The 23,980-nt window shown below is 47.7% G+C and overlaps 1 protein-coding gene across 1 annotated transcript; it reads right to left on the bottom strand.

Moving 5' to 3' along the window:
• Window positions 1-10,554: 10,554 nt before the first annotated feature.
• Window positions 10,555-23,450, bottom strand: LOC144606864 (uncharacterized). The gene is made up of 5 exons (XM_078423307.1): window positions 23,390-23,450; window positions 20,034-20,149; window positions 18,047-18,288; window positions 15,563-15,626; window positions 10,555-10,901 (listed from the first exon to the last, which is right to left on the bottom strand). The coding sequence occupies exons 1-5, from the start codon at window positions 23,436-23,438 to the stop codon at window positions 10,869-10,871; spliced, it is 504 nt and encodes a 167-aa protein (XP_078279433.1). The 5' UTR covers window positions 23,439-23,450; the 3' UTR covers window positions 10,555-10,868.
• Between the last annotated feature and the right edge of the window lie 530 nt (window positions 23,451-23,980).

Genomic DNA, 23,980 nt, shown 5'->3' with positions numbered 1-23,980 from the left:
GAGTTTCCCCAGCACTTTGTGCTTTGCTGAAGCTGAGAAAGGAATTAGATAAACTAAAACAAACAGTTTGTGAAAACTGACAAAAGTGATTGGACCACGCCAAGGGAGGTTGAGGTAAAAGGTGAAAACAAAGCATGTGGGTTGGACACGTTAGAGGCAGGAAACATGTTCCCAATGTTGGGGGAGTCCAGAACAAGGGGCCACAGTTTTAGAATAAGGGGTAGGCCATTTAGAACTGAGATGAGGAAAAACTTTTTCAGTCAGAGAGTTGTGAATCTGTGGAATTCTCTGCCTCAGAAGGCAGTGGAGGCAATAGACAATAGACAATAGACAATAGGTGCAGGAGTAGGCCATTCAGCCCTTCGAGCCAGCACCGCCATTCAATGCGATCATGGCTGATCACTCTCAATCAGTACCCCGTTCCTGCCTTCTCCCCATACCCCCTCACTCCGCTATCCTTAAGAGCTCTATCCAGCTCTCTCTTGAAAGTGGAGGCCAATTCTCTGAATGCATTCAAGAGAGAGCTAGATAGAGCTCTTAAGGATAGCGGAGTCAGGGGGGTATGGGGAGAAGACAGGAACGGGGTACTGATTGAGAATGATCAGCCTTGATCACATTGAATGGCGGTGCTGGCTCGAAGGGCCGAATGGCCTCCCCTTGCACCTATTGTCTATTGTCTATTGTACGTTCTCCCTGTGATCGTGTGGGTTTCCTCTGGGTGCTCCGGTTTTCTCCCACATTCCAAAGATACACAAGTTTGTAGGTTAATTGGCTTCTGTAAATTGATCTTAGTGCAAAGGATAGAACAAGTGTCTGGAGATCGCTGGTCGGTGTGGACTCGGTGGGCCAAAGGCGTAGGAAAGAACTGCAGATGCTGGTTTAAATCGAAGGTAGACACAAAATGCTGGAGTAACTCAGCGGGACAGGCAGCATCTCTGGAGAGAAGGAATGGGTGACGTTTCGGGTCGAGACCCTCCTTCAGACTGAAGAAGGGTCTCAACCCGAAATGTCACTCATTCCTTCTCTCCAGAGATGGTTGCTTGTCCCGCTGAGACACTCCAGCATTTTGTGTCTACCATGTGTCTAAATCAGTACCTCGTTCCTGCTTTCTCTCCATATCCCTTGATTCTGTTAGCCCTATGAGCTATATCTAATTCTCTCTTGAAAACATCCAGTGAATTGGCCTCCACTGCCTTCTGTGGCAGAGAATTCCACAGATTCACAACTCTCTGGTGAAAACGTTTTTCCTCATCTCAGTCCTAAATGGCCTACCCCTTATTCTCAAACTGTGGCTCCTCGTTCTGGACCACCCCAACATTGGGAACATTTTTCCTGCATCTAGCCTGTCCAAACCCATAAGAATTTTATATATTTCAATAAGATCCCCTCTCATACTTCTAAATTCCACTGAATATAAGCCCAGTCGACCCATTCTTTCATCATATGTCAATCCCGCCATCCCTGGAATTAACCTGGTGAACCTTTGCTGCACTCCCTCAATAGCAATAATGTCCTTCCTCAAATTAGGAGACCAAAACTGCACACAATACTCCAGGTGCGGTCTCAACAGGGCCCTGTACAACTGCAGTAGGACTTCCTTGCCCCTATACTGAAATCCTCTCGCTATGAAGGCCAACATGCCATTAGCTTTCTTCACTGCCTGCTCTACCTGCATGCATACTTTCAGTGACTGATGTGCAAGGACACCCAGGTCTCGTTGCACCTCCCCTTTTCCTAATCTGACACCATTCAGATAATAATCTGCCTTCTTGTTCTTGCCACCAAAGTGGATAACCTCACACTTATCCACATTATACTGCATCTGCCATGCATCTGCCCACTCACCCAACCTATCCAAGTCACCCTGCAGCCTCATAGCATCCTCCTCGCAGCTCACACTGCCACCCAGCTTTGTGTCATCCGTAGGGTTTAGGGCAGGGGGGAGTTTGTAGGATTGGGGGTGGGAGGAGAAAGGTGGAAGAGAGGAGAGGCAGGCCAGAGTGTGGAGAGCAGCAGGAATCACCGAGGGGGAGCAGTGAGAAATTCCGCTTTGGTAGCTTTCAACCCTAGGGTATAAGCACTGAACTCTCTAATTTTAGGTAACCCGTAACACACACCCGCCCTCCCCCCTCTCCTTTCTCCTCCACACCTCATATCCCCCCCCCCCCAACCCCACCATCCACTGTGCCCCAATTAGACTCGCACCTATTTCTCTCCCCCCCTCCACTTTCTCCTACATTCCTTCCTCTGGCTTCACAATTTGTGTCTCTTCCAACTGTCTGTCTCACACCTTTTGCTTTTATCTCCGGCCTTTGTTTCAACCATCTACCTATCAGAACCTCCCCTTTACCTATAGACAATAGACAATAGGTGCAGGAGTAGGCCGTTCGGCCCTTCGAGCCAGCACCGCCATTCAATGTGATCATGGCTGATCTTTCTCAATCAGTACCCCGTTCTTGCCTTCTCCCCATACCCCCTGACTCCGCTAACTTCTAGCTGACTAGCTCTATCTAGCTCTCTCTTGAATGCATTCAGAGAATTGGCCTCCACTCCTTCTGAGGCAGAGAATTCCACAGATTTACAACTCTCTGACTGAAAGGTTTTTCCTCATCTCCGTTCTAAATGGCCTACCCCTTATTCTATGTTCAGCTATTATCTCCGATTGTTTGCTCTGCCTCTCCGCTCTTCCAGCTTGCACCCCCCCCCCACATCCTCCCCCCCCCCAACTTCGCCTCATAAATAGCCTCACCGATCTAACTAGTTTCAAGGATTTTCTCCGACATCTTCGGTTTCCTCCCACAACCCCAAGACGTACAGGTTTGCAGGTTATTTGGCTTGGTATAAAATGTAAAATTGTCCTTAGTGTGTGTAGGGTAACGTTAGTGTGCAGGGATCACTGGTCGGCGTGGACTCGATGGGCCGAAGGGCCTGTTTCTATGCTGTATCTCTAAACTAAAACTAAACTAATTCGCATGAAAAGGAATTCTGGAAAATCTGGTTTGGCACATTTTTTTGTCAGTTCCTCCAGTGTTAAAAATTGAGTTTGATTTGGCCTGAAGTGCATTGTGCTGCCTTTGTAAGAAAGTAATTATGTGGATGATTTTTCCATCAGTTGCAGGCAGTAGGGGCCCTGTGTAAGTTGGATGTTGGGGATCAGAGATGACTTCACTGATGTGAAGGAAGGATGGTAGGACAGCCACCTCCAGGTCAGTGTGGCTCCAACACACTGGGAACAAGGCTCCCTCTCGCCTGCTTCTAATTATAGGAGGGCGAGATCTGTGACCTTTCATTCCAACAATAGCAGGCCTTAACGTTCTTTGCAAAAGTAACTAATAGCTGCGTACTTGTGGGAGAAATTCCCACCTCCCTCGTACAATGCAAAAATCTCCTGTTGCATTGCCTCGGAGAAAGCCTCTGAAACACAATTCCTGGCTATTTTTGAGACGCTGAGATGAGCGCCCAGGTATGAAGGAGAGGTGAACACTGCCCGACCCATCACAGGTACCGACTTCCCCAACATCGAAGGGATCTATAGGAAGCGCTGCCTCAAAAAGGCAGCCAGCTTCTTCAAAGACCCACACCACCCTGGCCACGCTCTCATTTCACTTTGGGAAGAAGCTACAAGAGCCTGTAAACCATACCCACAGGGTTCAAGAACAGCTTTTTTTCCCAACAACTATCAGGCTTGTTTAGTTTATTTTAGTTTAGTTTATTGCCAGGTGTACCGAGGTACAGTGAAAAGCTTTTGTTGCGTGCTATCCCATCAGCAGAAAGCCAGCACATGATTACAATTGAGCCTTTTACAGTGTATAGATACATGATATCTTAAGCCCTTTGCTCCTCTAGGGAGCATAGGCCATTGACAAATGTCCTCCACCTCACTCGGTTGTTGGCGGTTCTTTCGAGATCTCCCCAGTTGAGCCCACTCCCAGACATTCCTGCCTGGACACCTCTTCTCCAGCTGTTCCTGGGGCCACCTCTTTTCCTTTTTCCTTGGGGTTTCCATTTCAGGGCTTGCCGGGTGATGTTTGTGGCAGGTTTTCTGAGGGTGAGTCCAATCCAACTCCATTTTCTCTTTCGAATTTGTAAGTCAATGGGGTCCTGGCTTGTCCTTTTACACAGGTCCACATTGCTTACTTTGCCTCTCCACCAGATGTTTAGTATTCTCCTGTGGTGTTAATGAATGTTTGCAGCCGGTTTGTTGTTCGTTTTGTTGTTTTCCATGTCTCTGATCCATACAGCATTACCTGCTTAGATACATGATATGGGAATAATGTTTAGGGCAAGGTTAAGCCAGCAAAGTCCGATCAAAATAGTCCGAGGGTCACAATGAGGTAGATAATAGTTCAGCACTGCTCTCTGGTCGTGATAGGATGATTCAGTTGCCTGATAACAGCTGGGAAGAAACTGTCCCTGAATCTGGAGGTGTGCGTTTCCACACTTCTGTACCTTTTGCCTGATGGGAGAGGTGAGAAGAGGGAGTGGCCAGGGTGCGACTCGCCCTTGATAATGCTGCTGGCCTTGCCGAGGCAGCGTGAGGTATAAATGCAGTCAATAGAAGGGGGGTTGCCACACAACACTAACCTCAGCCAAGAACTTCTAGGGACATTTATTTTGGTTGCACTGAGAACTTTGGATTTTTTTCAATAATATTGTGGTTAATGATTTATTGATTTTTTGGGGGAACAGCTCCATCCAAGACCGCAAGAAAGTGAAGAGGATTGTGGACACAGTCCAGACCATCACACAAGCCAACCTCCCTTCTATTGACCATCCACGCTTCACGCTGCCTCGGCAAGGCCAGAAGTATAATCAAGGACGAGCTGCACCCCGGACACTCTCTCTTCCCCACTCTCCCATCAGAGGTTTGAAAACGCACACCTCCAGATTCAGAGACAGCTTCTTCCCAGCTGTTATCAGGCAACTGAACCATCCTAGCACCAACTAGAGAGCAGTCCTGGGCTACCATCTAACTCATTGGAGACGCTCAGACATGTGTAACCGGGCTTTACCGGACTTTATCTTGCACTAAACGTTATTCCCTTTATCCTGCATCTGTATACACTGGGGCAGCTTGATTGTAATCATGTATAGTCTTCCAACCAGTGCCTCGGGAAAGTGGATGGAGCCGGAGGTCCTTGCATCGCTGACGCCAGTCTCCTTGAGGAAGGGGTGATGGTGGAGCAGCATCTGGTCCTGACCAATAACCCATGCCACCGAGTGGAGCCCACCCTGAATCCCAGCGAGGGATCTGCCCATTGCCAGCTCCCCTCCCTGTCAAAGGAAATCTCCGCACTCGGTCAATGCTTCAGTCTGCCTCGGCCCAGGTTTAAGTATCCTGACCTCACCTTCGTGACCTTTGTCACTCTGTTTTTCCTGCATCTGATCTTAATGCCTCTCTGCGTAGTTTGTCCTGGGTATCTTTGTCCCTTCTTATACAGTGACGATGTGTCTCCACTCTAGTCAGTTCTGCTCTCAAGTGCTAGGGGGGAGGGAAATGGGCGATGGAGATGTAATCCCTGTGATCATTGTAAAGACCGAGTAGTTCTCATGCTTCTGATTTTTCTTTACGACACAGAAGGCAGCCATTCAGCCCATCAGATCTCTGCTAGCCCTCAGACCATTCCCATCAGACCCACTCTCACTTCTTTCCCCGGAACCTCTTATCCATTTCATGCCCATTATCTAATACACCTGCCACCCACCTACAATGCAATTTACAGCCTACCATGCAACTCCATGCATGTTTGCAATGTGGAACCCACAGGAAAAAGAACAGTTACAGGGAGAACATGCAAACTCCACATAGAAAGCATTCCAGTTCAAGATTGAACCCAGGTCTCCAGAACTGAGGCAGCAGCTCTACCAGCTGTTGGCAAATGGAGATAAAACATTCAAATGAGCGCTGCATTAAATTCATTACAATCTCTGTGTGTGTGTGTGTGTGTGTGTTGACGTTACCGTGTGTGTGTGTCAGTGTGTGTGTGTGTGTTGTTTCTGTGTGTGTGTGTGTGTGTGTGTGTGTGTGTTAATGTTTCTGTGTGTGCGTGTGTGTGTGTGTGTATGTGTGTGTTTGTGCATGTGTTGTTTCTGTGTGTGTGTGTTGATGTTTCTGTGTGTGTGTGTCAGTGTGTGTGTGTGTGTGTGTGATTGTGTTGTTTCTGTGTGTGTGTGTGTGTGTGTCTGTTATTTCTCTGTGTGTGTTGTTATTTCTGTGTGTGTGTGTGTGTGTTGTTATTTCTCTGTGTGTGTTGTTATTTCTTTGTGAGTGTGTTGTTTCTGTGTGTGTGTTTCTTTTTGTGTGTGTGTTGTTGTTTCTGTGTGTGTGTCTGTGTGTGAGTGTGTTGTTATTTCTGTGTGAGTGTGTTGTTTCTGTGTGTGTGTTTCTGTGTGTGTTGTTGTTTCTGTGTGTGTGTCTGTGTGTGAGTGTGGTGTTATTTCTGTGTGAGTGTGTTGTTGTTTCTGTGTGTGTGTTTCTGTGTGTGTTGTTGTTTCTGTGTGTGTGTGTGTGTGCGTGTGTTGATATTAATATCAGTATCGTTTTATTATTGCCATGCCCACCAACGGATAGCGAAAACAATTGTTCTCCATTATATTCATGACAATAATAAACCAATCCACACACAGAGAAAGACTGAGACACACACTGGCCCACAGGGAAAGTATAATACTGCACACAACCATTACATAATTGCATGTGTGTGTATCATTAGTCCTCTGCCCACTCGTTGTATATGTGGCTTCTGCATCTCTTTTCTATGTGCATCTCCCTACATTTTCCTCCATATGCTGCCCTCTCTTTCCACAACTCTCTGTTTCTGTCTCTCTCTCCCTCCCTGTCTCCATTGCTGTTTTTCTCCTTATCTTTCCATAATTCTCTTTGTTTCTGTCTGTCTGTCTCTCACAATCTCTCTCTTTCTCTCTCCTTCTCTCTCCACAACTCTTTTTGTTTTTCTCTCTCTCTCTGTCTCCACTACTGTTTGTTTCTCTCTCTGTGTCTCCATAACTGTTTCTCTCTCTCTCTCCGTCTCTTGGTTTTCCACTGCCGTTCTCTCCCTGCCTATTTCTTTGCACATATTTCCCTGCATTCTTCACTGACATTTCCGTTAACTATATTAACTGCAGTGAGCACCATGTGCATTAACATGCATGTGTAATGGAAGGCAAAGTAAATCATTAGTGGCCCCCCACTAGCAAAACCAGTGTCTTTGACAAAACTCAAGAGGACATCCAGCACTCAAGTGTTAAGTCAGAGGAATAAATAAAAAATGCTGTACTTTTCACTTCCATGGGGTCAGTGGGTTGCTGGAAGCTAGCATGAGTCAGCTCTCTGTTGTCTGAAGAAGGGTCCCGACCCGAAATGTCACCCATTCCTCCTATCCAGAGATGCTGCCTCCCCCACTGAGTTACTCTGAGCATTTTGTGTCTATCTTCTATGTGTCTATCTAAAGGAACATTTACTGGAGGGATGCAAGAGGCATTTGCAGAGACCTGCACCATTGTTCAGGTATGTCTAGAAATTGTTTCACCTTCATCCATCACCCCTCCCTTATCTGTTTCCTCTTACCACCTTCCAGGCTCTGTCTCAACCTCACCCCCCACCCTCCCCCACCATCCCCCCACCCTCTGCCACCCTCCCCCATCCTCACCCACCCACTCCCCACCCTCCCCCACCCTTTCCCCACCCTCTCGCCACCCTCCCCCACTCTTCCCCACCCTCCCCCCACCCTCCCTCGGACCCATTGTTACTCCACTGATTCAGACTTACACTGAACAATGTGGACTTTGATCTGACACAGTCACACACCAAAAACAAACTCACATTGATACGGAACACAACGTGCGCGAGGAACCCAGCGGGTCAGGCAGCAACTGTGGAGAACATGAATAGGCGACATTTTGGGTCGGGACCCTTCTGCAGACTGATTGTCTTAGGGTGGAGTAAACTGTCAGAGAGATGGGGGTGGGATGAAGCCTGGCATGAGGTGGCACAGCAGTCGAGTGGCTGCCTTACAGCAACGAGATCCGGGTTCGATCCCGACCAAGGGTGCTGTCTATATGGAGTTTGTACGTTCTCCCCGTGACCTGCGAGGGTTTTCTCCGGGTGCTCCGGTTTCTTCCCACACTCCAAAGACGTACGGGTTTGTAGGTTAATTGGCTTCAGTAAAATTGTAAATTGTCTCTTGTGTGTAGGAGAGTGTACATGTGCTGGGTGATCGCTGGTGGTGTGGACTCAGTGCGACTGTTTCCACGCTGTATTTCTAAACTAAACTAATCTAAACTAAAAGTGTTAGATTCAGCATCTGCAGTAGCTTGTGCCTTACACTGATGCAGGTTCAGACCAACCAGAGAACCTCACCAGATCCACTCAGTTGGCATGTGTAGGAAGGAACTGCAGATACCGGTTTAAACTGAAGATAGAAACAAAAGCTGGAGTAACTCAGTTGGTCAGACAGCGTCTCTGGAGAAAAGGAATAGGTGACGTTTCGGGTCGAGACCCTTCTTCAGTCTGTCCGAAATGTCGCCCATTCCTTTTCTCCAGAGACGTTGTCTGACCCACTGAGTTACTCCAGCTTTTTATGTCTAAACTCCCCTGACATGGTCTACGTGAACTATACGGGCTGCTTCCTCTCACCGAGAAGGCCAAGGATGTCTGAGAGACAGGCAGACTGCAGGAACCAGCCTTGAATCTGACCGGCACCATTCATCTAACGGCAGCGGCTGACTAGCAGTCTGTCCGTCTTTTTTCCCCCTTTTTTTGTTGTGTGTCGGTGTTGGGATGGTTTTTATATATTTTTTTTGGTTGTGTATGTGTGGGAGGGGGTGGTGGTGTGGTGGTGTGGGTGGGTGGGGGGAACTTTTCTCTTCCTCACGGCGCGGGGTGCGGCTCGGCTGCGGGGCCTAACATCGCCCGCTGCGGCTCGGCCGCTGGACTTTACATCCCGGTGCGGCTTGGCCGCTGGACGTAACAGTGCCCGGTGCAGCACGGCTGCGGGGCTTAACATCGCCCGGTGCAGCTCGGCTGCGGGGCTTAACATCGCCCGGTGCAGCTCGGCTGCGGGGCTTAACATCGTCCGGTGCAGCTCGGCTGCGGGACTTAACACCGCCCGGTGCAACTCGGCTGCGGGACTTAACACCGCCCGGTGCAACTCGGCTGCGGACTTGACATCGCCCGGTGCGGCTCGGCTGCGGGGCTTTTCATCGCTGGTGCGGCTCGGCTGCGGACTTGACATCGCCCGGTGCGGCTCGACCACGGGACTTAACTGCGCAAGGCTTGGTCGCGGGCCTTTCATCGCCCGGTTCGGCCGCGGGACGTTTCAGCGCCCGGTGCGGGGACTGTGCGGGTCGGTCGGGGACGAGCTGTCTGTCCGTGGGCGTGGGGAAGAGAGTGGAAGTTTTGTTGCCTCCATCACAGTGAGGGGGTGTTTGGAGTCACTGTGATGGACGTTTGTGTTGGGGTCATGTGTCTTGAGTTCTTTTTTTTTTCTATGACTGCTATGTAGTTTCGTTCGGTACTTCGGTACCGAACGACAAATAAAGCTCTGTTATACCTGTTATACCTGTTATACTTGTTCCAGCTTTAACCAGATGCTAAACTATGATCACTGCATCAGCCACCAAAATATAAACTAATCTTGTTCATTGCAGTGGTTCTGACTGACAATCTAAGAAGTTTACGTGCTTAAAGTGTACAGTATAATTTAGTTTAGTTTAAAGATACAGCACAGAAACAGGCCCTTCGGCCCATCGAATCCACACCGACCATCGATCCCGCGTTCACACTAGTTCTATGTTATCCCACTTTCTCATCCACTCCCAACACACGAGGGGCATTTTCACAGAGTCTAATTAAGCTACAAAGCCACATATGCCTTTTGGATGTGGGTGGAAACCGGAGCACCTGGCGGAAACCCACCTGGCCACAAGAAGAACGTGCAAACTCCACACAGACAGCGTCCGAGGTCAGGATCAGGCTTGTATACACTGGAATTTAGAAGGATGAGAGGAGATCTTATCGAAACGTATAAGATTATTAAGGGGTTGGACACGTTGGAGGCAGGAAACATGTTCCCAATGTTGGGGGAGTCCAGAACCAGGGGCCACAGTTTAAGAATAAGGGGTAGGCCATTTAGAACTGAGATGAGGAAAAACTTTTTCAGTCAGAGAGTTGTAAATCTGTGGAATTCTCTGCCTCAGAAGGCAGTGGAGGCCAATTCTCTGAATGCATTCAAGAGAGAGCTGGATAGAGCTCTTAAGGATAGCGGAGTCAGGGGGTATGGGGAGAAGGCAGGAACGGGGTACTGAGAATGATCAGCCATGATCACATTGAATGGTGGTGCTGGCTCGAAGGGCCGAATGGCCTCCTCCTGCACCTATTGTCTATTGTCTATCAAACCCGGGTCTCTGGTGCTGTGAGGCAGCAGCTCCACCAGCTGCTCCATTGTGCGCAGGGACTGTGGACAAAAGCCCATGCAAGGTCTTTTAACCAGTTGCAATGTTGCATTTACATTACGATAGCAGACAAACTCCAGAAAGTTCTTTATTGACAGTAAGGCAGGCTGGGTTCTTGAAAGTCGCCATTACAACTCCAGTCTTATTTTCGGAGCTGTGTCGGGCTTCGTGCCTCTGACTGTGAGAGAGAATGCTGAGGATTCTTGGCTTCCACAAGGAACAAGGAAGATGCCCAACAAGCAAAACCTGCAAATCCCGCTGGGCTCAGGAATCACATTTATGTTCTCAAAGGTTCAACACTGGAGGCTAATCCAACATCAGGGCAGTGTCTGACGTTGTCTTCTCAGAGGCCTGGCCTGTGGGTGGGAGCCAGGCTGTAGGGATGGAGGGACAGTTCAAAGCTTGTGGTCTCACAGTCAGATCATTTGTCTCAGGTTTTCAACCTCCATCTGCAACAAAAATATCAAATTTAGTTTAGTTTAGTTTTGTTTATTGTCACGTGTACAGTGAAAAGCTTTTATTTTGCATGCTATCCACTCAGTGGAAAGACGCCACATGATTTTCTATGTTTCTATGATTGCAATCAAGCCACCCACAGTATACAGATACAGGATAAAGGATGTAACGTTTAGTGCAAGACAATGTCCAGTAGAATCCGATTAAAGATAGTTTGAGGGTCTTCAATGAGGTCAGGACCGCTCTCTAGGGCGGCACGGTGGCGCAGCGGTAGAGTTGCTGCCTTACAGCGCCGGAGACTCAGGTTCGATCCTGACTACGGGCGCCGTCTGTACGGAGTTTGTACGTTCTCCCCGTGACCTGCGTGGGTTTTCTCCGAGATCTTCTGTTTCCTCCCACACTCCAAAGACGTACAGGTATGTAGGTTAATTGACTGGGTAAATGTAAAAATTGTCCCTAGTGTGTGTAGGATAGTGTTAATGTGCGGGGATCGCTGGGCGGCGCGGACTCGGTGGGCCGAAGGGCCTGTTTCCGCGCTGTATCTCTAAATCTAAATCTAAAATCTAGTTGGTGACAGGATGGTTCAGTGGCCTGATGACTGCTGGGAAAAAACTGTCGCTGAATCTGGAGGTGTTCACTTTCACACTTCTGTACCTCGTGCCTGATGGGAGAGGGGGGACGAAGGAGTGAGGAATTATGTTATAAAATACCTTTTTGTTGGGATCTGTCCGTCTGCGAGAGATGATGGTGCGGCTTTGACCTTGTCCTGTTTGGAGACAGGAATGTTCACCTGTGTCCGCATTACCTGCTGTGACCGAAGAGGCCTGGCCTTGACAGGTAGACTCTCCCACAGCCCCCACAGGTGAGGTTGTCTCTGGCCGTTGGATTGTGGGCGGTGTTGCTGTTACTTTTAATTTTTTGTGGTTACTGATGTTCGCCTCACTCTCAATGCAGAGAGATCTTGCCCCACTGGTGGGCAAGGCAAGGCAGCACCTTTACCACCTTAGACAGCTGAGGAAATTCAGAGTGTCTCTGAGGATCCTTCAGTGCTTCTACTCTGGGGCTGTAGAGAGCATCCTGTCCGGCAACATTACAGTCTGGTTTGGGAACAGCTCTGCCCAGGACAGGATGGCCCTGCAGAGAGTAGTGCGTTCGGCAGAACGCACCATGGGAACTACACTCGTCCCCCTGCAGGACCTATACATCAGGAGGTGCAGATCCAGAACAAGCAAGATCATGAGGGACCCCTGCCACCCCAGTAATGGACTGTTCCAGCTGCTACGGTCAGGCAAACGCCTCCGCTGTCACGCTGTGAAAACGGAGAGGATGAGACGGAGTTTCTTCCCACAGGCCATCAGGACTGTCAACTTTTATAACTCCAGGGACTAAATTTTGTCTTCTCTGTATTAACTTTTATTTATATGCTGTAACTGTAATTCTTTTTTGTGCACAATCTGCAGGCATTGCCACTTTCATTTCACTGCACATCGTGTATGTGTATGTGACAAATAAACTTTGACTTGACTTGAGATCTGATCCCCGGGAGAACCTATCCAAGGACAATCGCCTCACCAAGTGACTCAGGCTGCTCAGCACTGCCACCAGCAGACCTGCTCAGCACTGCCACCAGCAGACCTGCTCAGCACTGCCACCAGCAGACCTGCTCAGCACTGCCACCAGCAGACCTGCTCAGCACTGCCACCAGCAGGCCCTTCAGTGGCACTACGGGAATTAGCAGATGGAGCTCTTGGCTATTGTGAATGAGGTGGTCTTCCCATTAAAAGTTAAGAGTCAAGAGTGTTTAATTGTTATACATGCGACAACAGGACAATGAAATTCTTACTTGCAGCAGCATAACTGGCCTGAAAAAACAGTACTCACAACAGAGCATAACAAACAAAAAAAATGCAATTATTTAAAAAAATCAATATCAATGCAAAATGCCCAGAGACCTCTGCAACCAAGGTAGTTTATAGTGTGGTTAGTGCTTGTGGTGTCTGTTTCATTTACACAATGTTAAGTCAATGCTTGAAATACTTCTTTACAACTCAGTGGATGGCACTAAAGCAGAAGGTTGTTTTTAACTGAACTAGGTGTGGAGGTATAGATGTTGACATTTATTGCTATGGCTGACACGTGTAACCTTCCTGCACCACATCAAAAGGTCATAGTGCAGGGAAATAACTGCAGATGCTGGTTTAAATCGAAGGTAAACACAAAATGCTGGAGTAACTCAGCAGGTCAGGCAGCATCTCAGGAGAGAAGGAATGGGTGACGTTTCGGGTCGAGACCCTTCTTCAGACTGAAGTTACTCCAGCATTTTGTGTCTACATCATATTGTCATAAGTGATAGGAGTAGAATTAGGTCATTCAGCCCATCAAGCCTACTCCGCCATTCAACCATGGCTGATCTATCTCTCTCTCCTAACCCCATTCTCCTGCCTCCTCTCCATAGCCTGTGACACCTGTACTAATCAAAAATCTATCTATCTCTGTCTTAAAAATATCCAATGGCGGCCTCCACATCCTTCAGTGGCAATGAGTTCCACAGATTCACCCACCCTCTGACTAAAGAAATTTCTCAGCATCTCTTTCCGAAAAGAACGTCCTTTAATTCTGAGGCTGTGACCTCTAGTCCTAGGCTCTCCCACTAGTGGAAACATCCTCTCCACATCCACTCTATCCAAACCTTTCACAACTCTGTGTGTTTCAATGAGGTCACCCCTCATTCTTCTAAACTCCAGCGAGTACAGGCCCAGTGCCGACAAACGCTCATCATGGGTTAAGCTACTCATTCCTGGATGGCAACAGGGCTGTCAGCCATGCTGTACAGTCTAGAGTCACGACCAGATCAGACCAGGTAAACACAGCAAGTTCCCACGTGGGAATTTGGTAAACCAGTGACAATCTGGCAGCTCTCTGATCATGTAGAAATAAGGAACTGCAGATGCTGGTTTACAAAGTGCTGGAGAAGCTCAGCGGGTCAGGCAGCATCCCTGAAGAACATGGATTGGTAACGTTATAGGTCGGGACCCTTCATCAGAATCAGGTGGCGTTTCAGGTCAGGACCCTTCTTCACACTCTCTGATCATCTTTGCTGCCAGGATTTCTTTAGATTTCAAACTCTCAAACCACCAGCCTTTTACATAGACACAAGGAACTGCTGAAGCTGATTTTCAAAGGTAGACAGTAAGTACTGGAGTACCTCAGCAGGGCATGGACAGGTGACGTTTCAGGCGGCACCTGACTGACCGACTGATTGCAGTAGTGGGGAGAAAGCTGGAGGAGAGGTGGGGGGGCGGGACAAAGCCTGGCAAGTGATAGGTGGATACAGGTGAGGAGGGTTTCATTGGCAGATGGGTGGACAAAGGCCAGAGATGAAAATTCAAAAGGCTGTCAGGTAAGGGGAGAAGAGGAGTGAAAAGTGAATTCGGAGGAAGGGATAAAGGTGGAAAGGGATGAGGGGGGGAAGGGGAAAGTGAGCGGGAGTGTGGAGAAATGCTGCACATTCTGGTGGGTCAGCCTAAATCACAGGCTCAACGTCATGACCACTTCAGAATAGATCGGGTAGATGCACAGAGTCTCTTGCCCAGAGTAGGGGAATCGAGGACCAGAGGACATAGGTTCAAGGTGAAGGGGAAGAGATTTAATAGGAATCCGAGGGGTAACGTTTTCACACAGAGTGGTGGGTATATGGAACAAGCTGCCAGAGGAGGTAGTTGAGGCTGGGACTATCCCATCGTTTAAGAAACAGTCAGACAGGTACATAGATAGGACAGGTTTGGAGGGATATGGACCAAGCGCAGGCAAGTGGGACCAGTGTAGCTGAGATATTGTTGGCCGGTGTGGGCAAGTTGGGCCAAAGAGCCTGTTTCCAAACTGTTTCCACACTATGACTCTATGACTCTATGGTAAAATAGGATGCATGCTAGTACTTTAGACTATACTTTTGAGATCCAGCATGGAAACAGCCCCTTCGCCCATCCAGCACTGTACAAGACACTAGGACAATGCTACACACTAGAGACAGTTCACAATTTAACCCGCAAACCTGTACGTCTTTGGAGTAAAGAAGGAAACTGGAGCTGTTGGAGAAAACTCACACAGTCACAGAGAGAACGTACAAACTTCATAGAGACAGCACCAAACCCGGATCGAAGCCGGGTTTCTGGCTCTGTACGGCAGCAACTCTACCTCTGCGTCACCGTGCCGTCCTTGATATTTGAGTGTAACGTCAATAGAGTGAGTCATTTTCAGACGATGCCAACTTGTGGAAGAGGTACGAAGGTTCAGGTGGATAGAAACTTATAATTCCAGCTGGATGTTCCAATTGCCCAATCTGAATGTATTTTGGGTTTGTCCAACTTCACCCCCCCCCCCACTCCCACCACCCCCCACCCCCACCCCCATCCCCCACCACCACCTGCCCCCCACCCCATCACCTCTCTTTTAGAGCTTTCTCCCCTCAATTCCAATCAGTCTGAAGAAGTGTCCCAGCCTGTCCATTCCCTCCACAAATGTACCTCTTCAACATGACTGCTGAGTTCTTCCAGCACCTTGTGTTTTGTTGAACAGGTTCCTTGCTGTCTGTTGTATCTAATCCCATAGTCATGATATATGTACTGGTTCAGAGAGATTCAGTAAATGGGTTCACCTGTAACGCCTTCCATTTGATCCGCTCCTCTGCAAACTCTTCTTTTAACTCAATCAAATCGCTCCTATAAATCATCAAGAGAACACTCATTCAGATAAAGCCTTTCTCAGTAAACCCCGGATAAACCTTCAACAGCAGGGCAGGGAACAGTGGCATCATCCCCTGTGTTACATTGTGTGAACTGTGTCCCTATTTCCCTTCAGTACTCAGTGATGCACCTCACTTGACCACAGACCACAGGCAAGCCAACACCATTCCCATTTTCACTCTGGCTCGGTAGCATCAAAGCTGGGATCAAACCTCTCTTTATGTAGAAAGGCACTGCAGATGCTGGCATACACTCAAGATAGACACAAAGTGCTGGAGTAAATCAATGGTAAAATAGGATGCATGCTAGTACTTTAGACTATACTTTAGTCAGCATCTCTGGAGAAAAAGGATTGGTGACGTTTCAGGTCGAGACCCTTCTTCAGACCCTTCTGACGGTTTGTCCCAAATAGCTAGTGTTGGACTATTTCCCCATTCAGTTGGTTGGTGAGGGTTGGCCTATTCTCAGTTGGATGACACTTGACACTCTGTATGATTTCACTGATGTTGTTGGCCTGTTCTGTCCCAGCTATTTGATGTTGCATTTCCCTATCATTAGTTCAAGCTCAGGTGTCTCCGTTGCAGATAGTTGCTGCTGGGTTATTCAATACCTGTTAGTTGGTTCTGGACTTTCCTATCCCAATCAAATGATGTATCCATTCACTGAAGCTACTCTGTACTCTCTCTGTTAGTTGATGTTGGTCTGACCCTTGTTGAAGATGTCCTGTTCCTCTTGAAGATAGATACAAAGTGCTGGAGTAATTCAGCGGCTCAGGCAGCATCTCTGGAGAAAAGGGATAGCTGACGTTTCAGGTTGAGACCCCTCTTCAGTCTTCAGTCTGAGGAAGGGTCTTGACCCGAAATGTCACCTATTCCTTTTCTTCAGAGATGCTGTCTGACCCGCTAAGTTACTCCAGCATTTTGTGTCTATCTTTGGTGAAAACCAGCACCTGCAGTTCCTTCCTAAATGCCCTATTCTGCTTGATAGATCTACTGTAGGCGTATCATATCTAAACCCAAGACTTTACCACCAAGAAAGACAAGGGCAGCAGGCACATGGAAACTCTGCAGGTTCCGTTCCAAGTAATGCAGTGTCCTTACCCAGAGATATATGATTGGCTCTTTATTGCCACCTTGCTGTGAATCCTTGAACTGCCTTTCCAACAGCACAGTCGATGTTTGTACTAGGAGGTTGCGAACCAATTTAACTCCCCTTGCCATTCTCAAACTGACCTTCCTGTCCTGAGCCACAACCATTGTCAAAATGAGGCCACACACAAACAGCACCTCATATCCCATCTGTATGAACATTGTATTCTTGAATTTTAGGTAACCAACCAGCAAATAGACTCACTCCCCTTCCCACCACTCTATTTCCCCCCTCTCTTTCCTCTACCCCACCTGGATGTGCACCAACATCCTGCCCCCCCCCCCTCCCCTTTGCTTTTCCAATCCACTTCCACCAATATCCTTTCCTCTGACTTCACATTTCACATCTCTTCTCTCCTTATCGCACCACCTTTTGTTTCTTCATCTCTAGCTTTTGCCCAACCATCTGCCAATCAAACCCCCCTCACCTGTATCCACCTATCACTTGTCAGGCTTTGTCCCGCCTCCACCCCTCTTCCAGCTTTCCCCTCTGTACTACAATCAGTATGAGAAGGGGTCCCGACCCGAAACTTCACCAACCTGATCTGAGAGTTAGATGGAGCTCTTAGGGCTAACTGAATCAAGGGATATGGGGAGAAAGCAGGAACGGGATACTGATTGTGGATGATCAACCACGATGGTTTGCTGCTTGACCCCCTGAGTTACTCCAGCACTTTGTGTCTTTATTTCACAAATCGGCATCTGCAGTTCCTTGCGTCCGGAAGGACTACAAAGGATCAAGAAGGCTGTTCACCACGACCTTCTCAGGGACTATTAAGCATGGACAATGAATGCTGGTCATTTAAAACTATCCTTTCTGTCAGGTCCCAGTGATGCTGAGCTGGCTTATCCTAAGCAGTTGGTGTTGGCTTGTCCAATATTAGTTGTTTTTTTTCTAATTAGTAAGGGTGTCAGGGGTTATGGGGAAAAGGCAGGAGAATGGGGTTGAGAGGGAAAGACAGATCAGCCATGATAGATCAGCCAGGGGGAGTAGACTTGATGGGACCAATTGCCTAATTCTGCTCCGAGCACTTATGTACTTTCCTGTCACAGTCAATTGATGCTGGAGTACTCTGGCCCCATTAGTTCGTGGTGACTTGCCCTGTCCCAGTTAGTTGATGTTGCCTCACTGTCCCTCCCATCCCAATTGGATAACGCTGGCCCCTCCCTTCACAATTTCTTGATGTTATCAGTGTAGCTCAGATGAAATAAAGAACTGGGTTCCTCTCCCAGCTCAAGGCTACTTACGAATGCTGATTCATCAGCAGGTTTAAGGACAGCTGCAGGTGCCTCAGTTCCACTTTCAGCCACGTAATGGAATCCTCCTTTCCTGCCCCACCCTGTTCTTTCATTGGCGAACTGGGCAGTGGTGGGCCTGGTCTTTCAGACGTAGGCTGATGTCTTTGGACTGGTGCAGGCTCACACACATGGATGGTTGGAAGGGCGACCTTTGGTGCTACTAACGGCAGTGTGGGCCTCTTGGCATCCAGCTGTGGGTAAAGGATAACGTCGAATGAGAACACTCACAATCTCCACGCTGGATGAAAGCAGAACTATCCGAGGCAAGAATACAGCCAACCTCCCCCAGATTAGTTCAAGGGAAAAGGGCTTCAGACACAAAGAGTGAACAGAGAGGCAGAGTTGGTGTGGGAGGTCCTTGTCGAGCAGAGGAGGTTAAAGGCTTAAGGGAAGATTTCAATATTACTAATGGCTTTGTAAGATCAGATAATGATCAAGTATTTTTGAAGATGGGGGAAACATAAACCAGAGGACAGATTTTTTATGAAAAGTGGTTGGGGAAAAGTCAAAGACCAGAGGGCATCGCTTTAAGGTGAGAGGGACAAAGTTTAAAGGAGATGTGTGGGGTATATTTTCTTTACACAGAAGACGGAGGGTGCCTGGGATGTGCTGCCAGGGTTGGTGATGGAGTCAGATACAATGATCGCACTCAAGAAACTTTTAGATAGGCGCATGGTTATGCAGGGAATGGAGGCAGATGAACCACGTGCAGGCAGAGGAGACTAGGTTAACTTGGCATCATGTTCAGCACAGACATTGTAGAATGAAGCTTTGTTCTTGTGGTTGGACTGCTCGATGCTCTAAGTAGCCCCCTGTGGAATAAATATTACCTGGCACTTACCCAGTGCCTACATCTTTTCCAGTTTATGCCGTGTACATTTAACATTTGTTCTGGAGACACAAGTCAACGCATAGAACGCAAAGTGCTGGAGTCAATCCATGGGTCAGGCAGCATCTGTGGAGCACACGGATAGGCAACGTTCTGAAGAAGGTCCCGACCTGAATCCATGTTCTCCGGAGATGCTGCCTGACCCGCTGAGTTACTGCAGCACTTTGTGTATGTTTTTTGTGTGGAATGGTCATTACATCCCTCTCTATCTCTCTCCTTTGTAAGCACTAATTGTTTTCCCTTTGGATCTTTCTTCCCTTTGTGCTCCTCTCTTATTCTATCACTTGCTATCTCTCATTCTGTGCTATCTCTCATTCTCTGTCTTTCTCTCTGCAATTTACCCCTCTCTACCTCTACCTATCTCTTGCATGCTCCTGCTCTCACTTACTCCATCCACCCCTCCGCTCTTTTCCTTGTTCTCTCCTTGTTCTCTCATTCCTTCTCTTTCACTACTGTCTCGACCTCTCCCCTCCATTCTCTCTACCTTTATTCCCTGTTTGCTCGTGCTCTCTTTCATTCTCTCCCCCTCCCTCCTTTGCTCACTTTCCTTCTCTCTCTCTCTGCCTCCTCTTGCTCTATAGACAATAGACAATAGGTGCAGGAGGAGGCCATTTGGCCCTTCGAGCCTGTACGCACCGCCATTCAATGTGATTATGGCTGATCATTCTCAATCAGTACCCCGTTCCTGCCTTCTCCCCATACCCCCTGACTCCGCTATCCTTAAGAGCTCTATCTAGCTCTCTCTTGAATGCATTCAGAGAATTGGCCTCCACTGCCTTCTGAGGCAGAGAATTCCACAGATTCACAACTCTCTGACTGAAAAAGTTTTTCCTCATCTCAGTTCTAAATGGCCTACCCCTTATTCTTAAACTATCCCCCTCGAGCGTTCTCACTCCCTTTCCTCCTGCTGCCTCTCTCCTCAGCTACTCTCTCCCTCACCCCGTGATTTGTCCCCTGTAACTCCCTCCGACTTTAGCCTGTGTTCGGTATGCTTCCACGCAATGAGAGCAGCTCAGAGTGGGGCGGGAAGGCAGGAGAGGGACTCACAGTGTCTGTAGCCCTGGGGTGAGAGGGGGGTCTTCGCCCCTGGGCTCTGGGCCGCTCCGTCGTCGGGTGCTTCAGCGGCTCCGTGGGCAGAGTGAGTGAGTCGAAGGTCACTGATTCTAAATGGGTACAAAGCAACATCAGGGAAATATTAGTTAGTCACTGAATGTACAAGGATAGCACTAGAGGCAAGAGTGTTTTATTGTTATATGTCCCAGATAGAACAATGAAATTCTTACTTGCTGCAGCACAACACAATATGTAAACATAGTACACTGTGAATAATAATAATAATAATAATAATAATGATAATGATAATAATAATCATAATAATAATAATAATAATAATAATAATAATAATAATAACAACAATAATAATAACAATAATAATAATAATAACAATAATAATAATAATAATAATAATAATAATAATAATAATAATAATAATAATAATAACAACAATAATAATAACAATAATAATAATAACAATAATAATAATAATAACAATAATAATAATAATAATAATAATAATAATAATAATAATAATAATAATAATAATAATAATAATAACAACAATAATAATAACAATAATAATAACAATAATAATAATAATAACAATAATAATAACAATAATAATAACAACAATAACGACGACGACGACGACGACGACGACGACAACAATAATAATAATAATAATAATAATAATAATAATAATAATAATAATAATAATAATAATAATAATAGTCTGTTGTAGTTCAGAGTTTATTTGAGGTTGTCGTATTTAATAGCCTGATGGCTGTAGGGAAGAAGCAGTTCCTGAACCTGGACGTTACTGTTTTCAGGCTCCTGTACCTTCTTCCTGATGGCAGGGGTGAGATAAGTGTGTGGCCAGGGTGGTGTGGGTCTCTGATGATGTTGGCTGCCTTTTTGAGGCAGCGACTCTGATAAATCCCTCCGATGGTGGGGATGTCAGAGCCGGTGATGGACGGGGCAGTGCTCACAGCTTTTTGCAGTCTTTTCTGCTCCTGAACGTTCAAGTTGCCGAACCAGGCTCGTTCACAGCGCCAGAGACCCGGGTTTGGATCCTGACCTTAGGTGCTGTCTGTGTGGAGTTTGCACGTTCTCCCTGTGACCAGGTGCTCTGGTTTCCTTCCACATCACATGACCCATGTACCTCCCTTCCCTGCATATCCATGTGTCCATGTGCCCATCTAAAACCCTCTGAAACGCCACCATCACTGGTCAATGGTCAATGCTGCTTTTACTGTCACATGTGCGAAGTGTAAACATACGGTAAGATTATTTTCTTACACACAGTCCAGTAGAGTATTACAATACTCAAGCACATCCCTGGTCAGCAATTGTCGAGGAATAGCCCACTGATCCTGAATGCAAGAGGCACCATGTTTCGGTGCCATTTACATGGACCAGTCCTCTCTCCAGTTGTGATGAGCATTGCCCATTCCTGGCAAGACCCTGACTGCTGCTGTAATATCTGTCCACCACCACCACCACCCCTGGCAGCACGTTCCAGGCCCCTACAACCCCCTGGCGCAAGGTTGTACCCCTGATCCACCCGGCACTTGGCTCCTGGCCCCCTTGCTCCACGTCAGTCCCACCAGCCTAACCGGTGGGCATCCCATGTGCAGGGGGTCGGAGGGTGTCCTGGTTGGTTTACTCCTGGCCTTGGCCCAGCTGGCCATTTACAAGTCATGGTGTCAACTGCCTGCCCATTTTCCTGGGTGAAGCCTGACCCGGGTGTCCCTTTCAAAAGGACACTTGGGCGGCATGGTGACGGCACGGTGGCGCAGCGGTAGAGTGATGCCTTACAGCGAATGCAGCGCCGGAGACTCAGGTTCGATTCTGACTACGGGCGCCGTCTGTACGGAGTTTGTACGTTCTCCCCGTGACCTGCGTGGGTTTTCTCCGAGATCTTCGGTTTCCTCCCACACTCCAAAGACGTACAGGTATGTAGGTTAATTGGCTGGGCAAATGTAAAAACTGTCCCTAGTGTGTGTAGGATAGTGTTAATGTGCGGGGATCGCTGGGCGGCGCAGACTCGGTGGGCCGAAGGGCCTGTTTCCGCGCTGTATCTCTAAATCTAAAAATCTAAATCTAAAATTACGGGACCGCTGGGCGCCACGGGGAACTGATTGTATCCTGGATGAGGACGTAATATATGTGATTTGATGTTCAGTAGCTTGAAATATATAATAGACTGGTGTTTTGGTGGTGGGTGTTTTGTGGCAGGTTGATATGTTAGCCATTTGTGGATGTGTAAGTACTGATTGTTAGAGTTGAAATAAACCAAATCATGTAGGAAACAAGGCTGTATTGCACTGGGCTTGACTCCGGACAGCAGAGAGTGAGTGTCTATAACCTCTCTTGGGACTGTCCACTGGAGAAAGTGCAAATGAGCATTGGGAGATTCACAGCTCAATGTTGACATTGGGAATTATATTGCATTTGACTACTTCTCCATATTTCTTTACAACATGGAGACACTTTCAGCCCATCAAGTCTACACCACTCACAGAGCAACCCTTATCAGTGCTAATTTCCCCAGTAAACTATTCTCCGCACAAACTCCCTCAACTTTACTGCTCAGGGCAACTTACAGCGGCCAATTAACCCACCAGCCCACAGATCATTATGGTGTATGATGAGACCACAGCAATAAGCAGGAAACCCATGCAGTCATTGGGGAGGTGTAAACTCCACGAACAAAGCACTGGAGGTCAGAATCAAACCCAGATCACAGGGCAGTGGCTCAATAGCTGTGTCACTGCGCTGCTGGCTACAGTAACTTCTCAGCATCACATTCAAAAACACTTCCAAAGGAGTAGCCGTCAGAGTGGCAGGGGTTGCAATGTCGCGCGGTAATGCATACCTTGCACCAATGCCCCCGGTGCTTTTTCTTGGTTAAGTCGTGCATGGTACCACCTCTGCGGCAGATTTACTTACGTCTAGTGTGGCACGGTGGCGCAGCAGCAGAGTTGCTGCCTTACAGCGCCAGAGACACGAGTTTGATCCTGACCGAGTTTGAGCACAGACGAGTGTGTGCGTGCTGTCTGTACGGAGTTTGAACGTTCCCCCTGGGACCTGCGTGGGTTTTCTCCGGGTGCTCGGGTTTCCTCCCACAGTCCAAAGACATATGTGGGAGGAAAATTAACCTACAAAGTATGTTTGTATGTAGGTTAATTGGCTTTGGTAAAATTGTAAATTGTCCCTCGTGTGTAGTATAGTTTTAGTGTACAGAGTGATCGCTGGTCAGTCCGGACTCGGTGGGCCGAAGGGCCTGTTTCCGCGCTGTATGTCTGAAGTCTAGTCTAGCAGCTTGCCGCGGCAGTCATCTTTACCTGGATCACTGGTCCTGTCTGTGGCGGGTTTAATGAGTTCCTGTGGCATCTGCTCCCCACCAGCTCTGCAATGAAAAGTCACCAGGTGTACCACACTTTTTTAACGAAACAAGTCATCAATGTACAAACTGACGTTCCTGTGTCAGGTCCTGTAACATTACTGCCTAGACATTCAACTGTATGACAGCCCTAATTCACCCACCTCACGCCCCAACATTGTCAGTTCTATCCCGCACACTAGGGTCGACTTCCAGAAACCGATTAACCTACAAACCTGCACATCTTTGGAGTGTGGGAGGAAAGCAGAGCACCCGGGAGAGACACACACAGTCACGGGGACAACATACAGACTCTATATAGACACCAACAGCACTCAGGATCTCTAGCGCATTGAGGCAGCAACTCTACCTCTGTGTCTCCCCTTGTCTTTGCTTTACTGAGATAGAAACATAGAAACATAGAAACATAGAAAATAGGTGCAGGAGTAGGCCATTCGGCCCTTCGAGCCTGCACCGCCATTCAATGTGATCATGGCTGATCATCCAGCTCAGTAACCTGTACCTGCCTTCTCTCCATACCCCCTGATCCCTT

Source organism: Rhinoraja longicauda, chromosome 27 (genome assembly GCF_053455715.1).
Source record: "Rhinoraja longicauda isolate Sanriku21f chromosome 27, sRhiLon1.1, whole genome shotgun sequence".
In the NCBI taxonomy this organism is placed as follows: Eukaryota; Metazoa; Chordata; class Chondrichthyes; order Rajiformes; family Arhynchobatidae; genus Rhinoraja; species Rhinoraja longicauda.
This window is presented reverse-complemented; position numbering and strand designations above follow the sequence as displayed.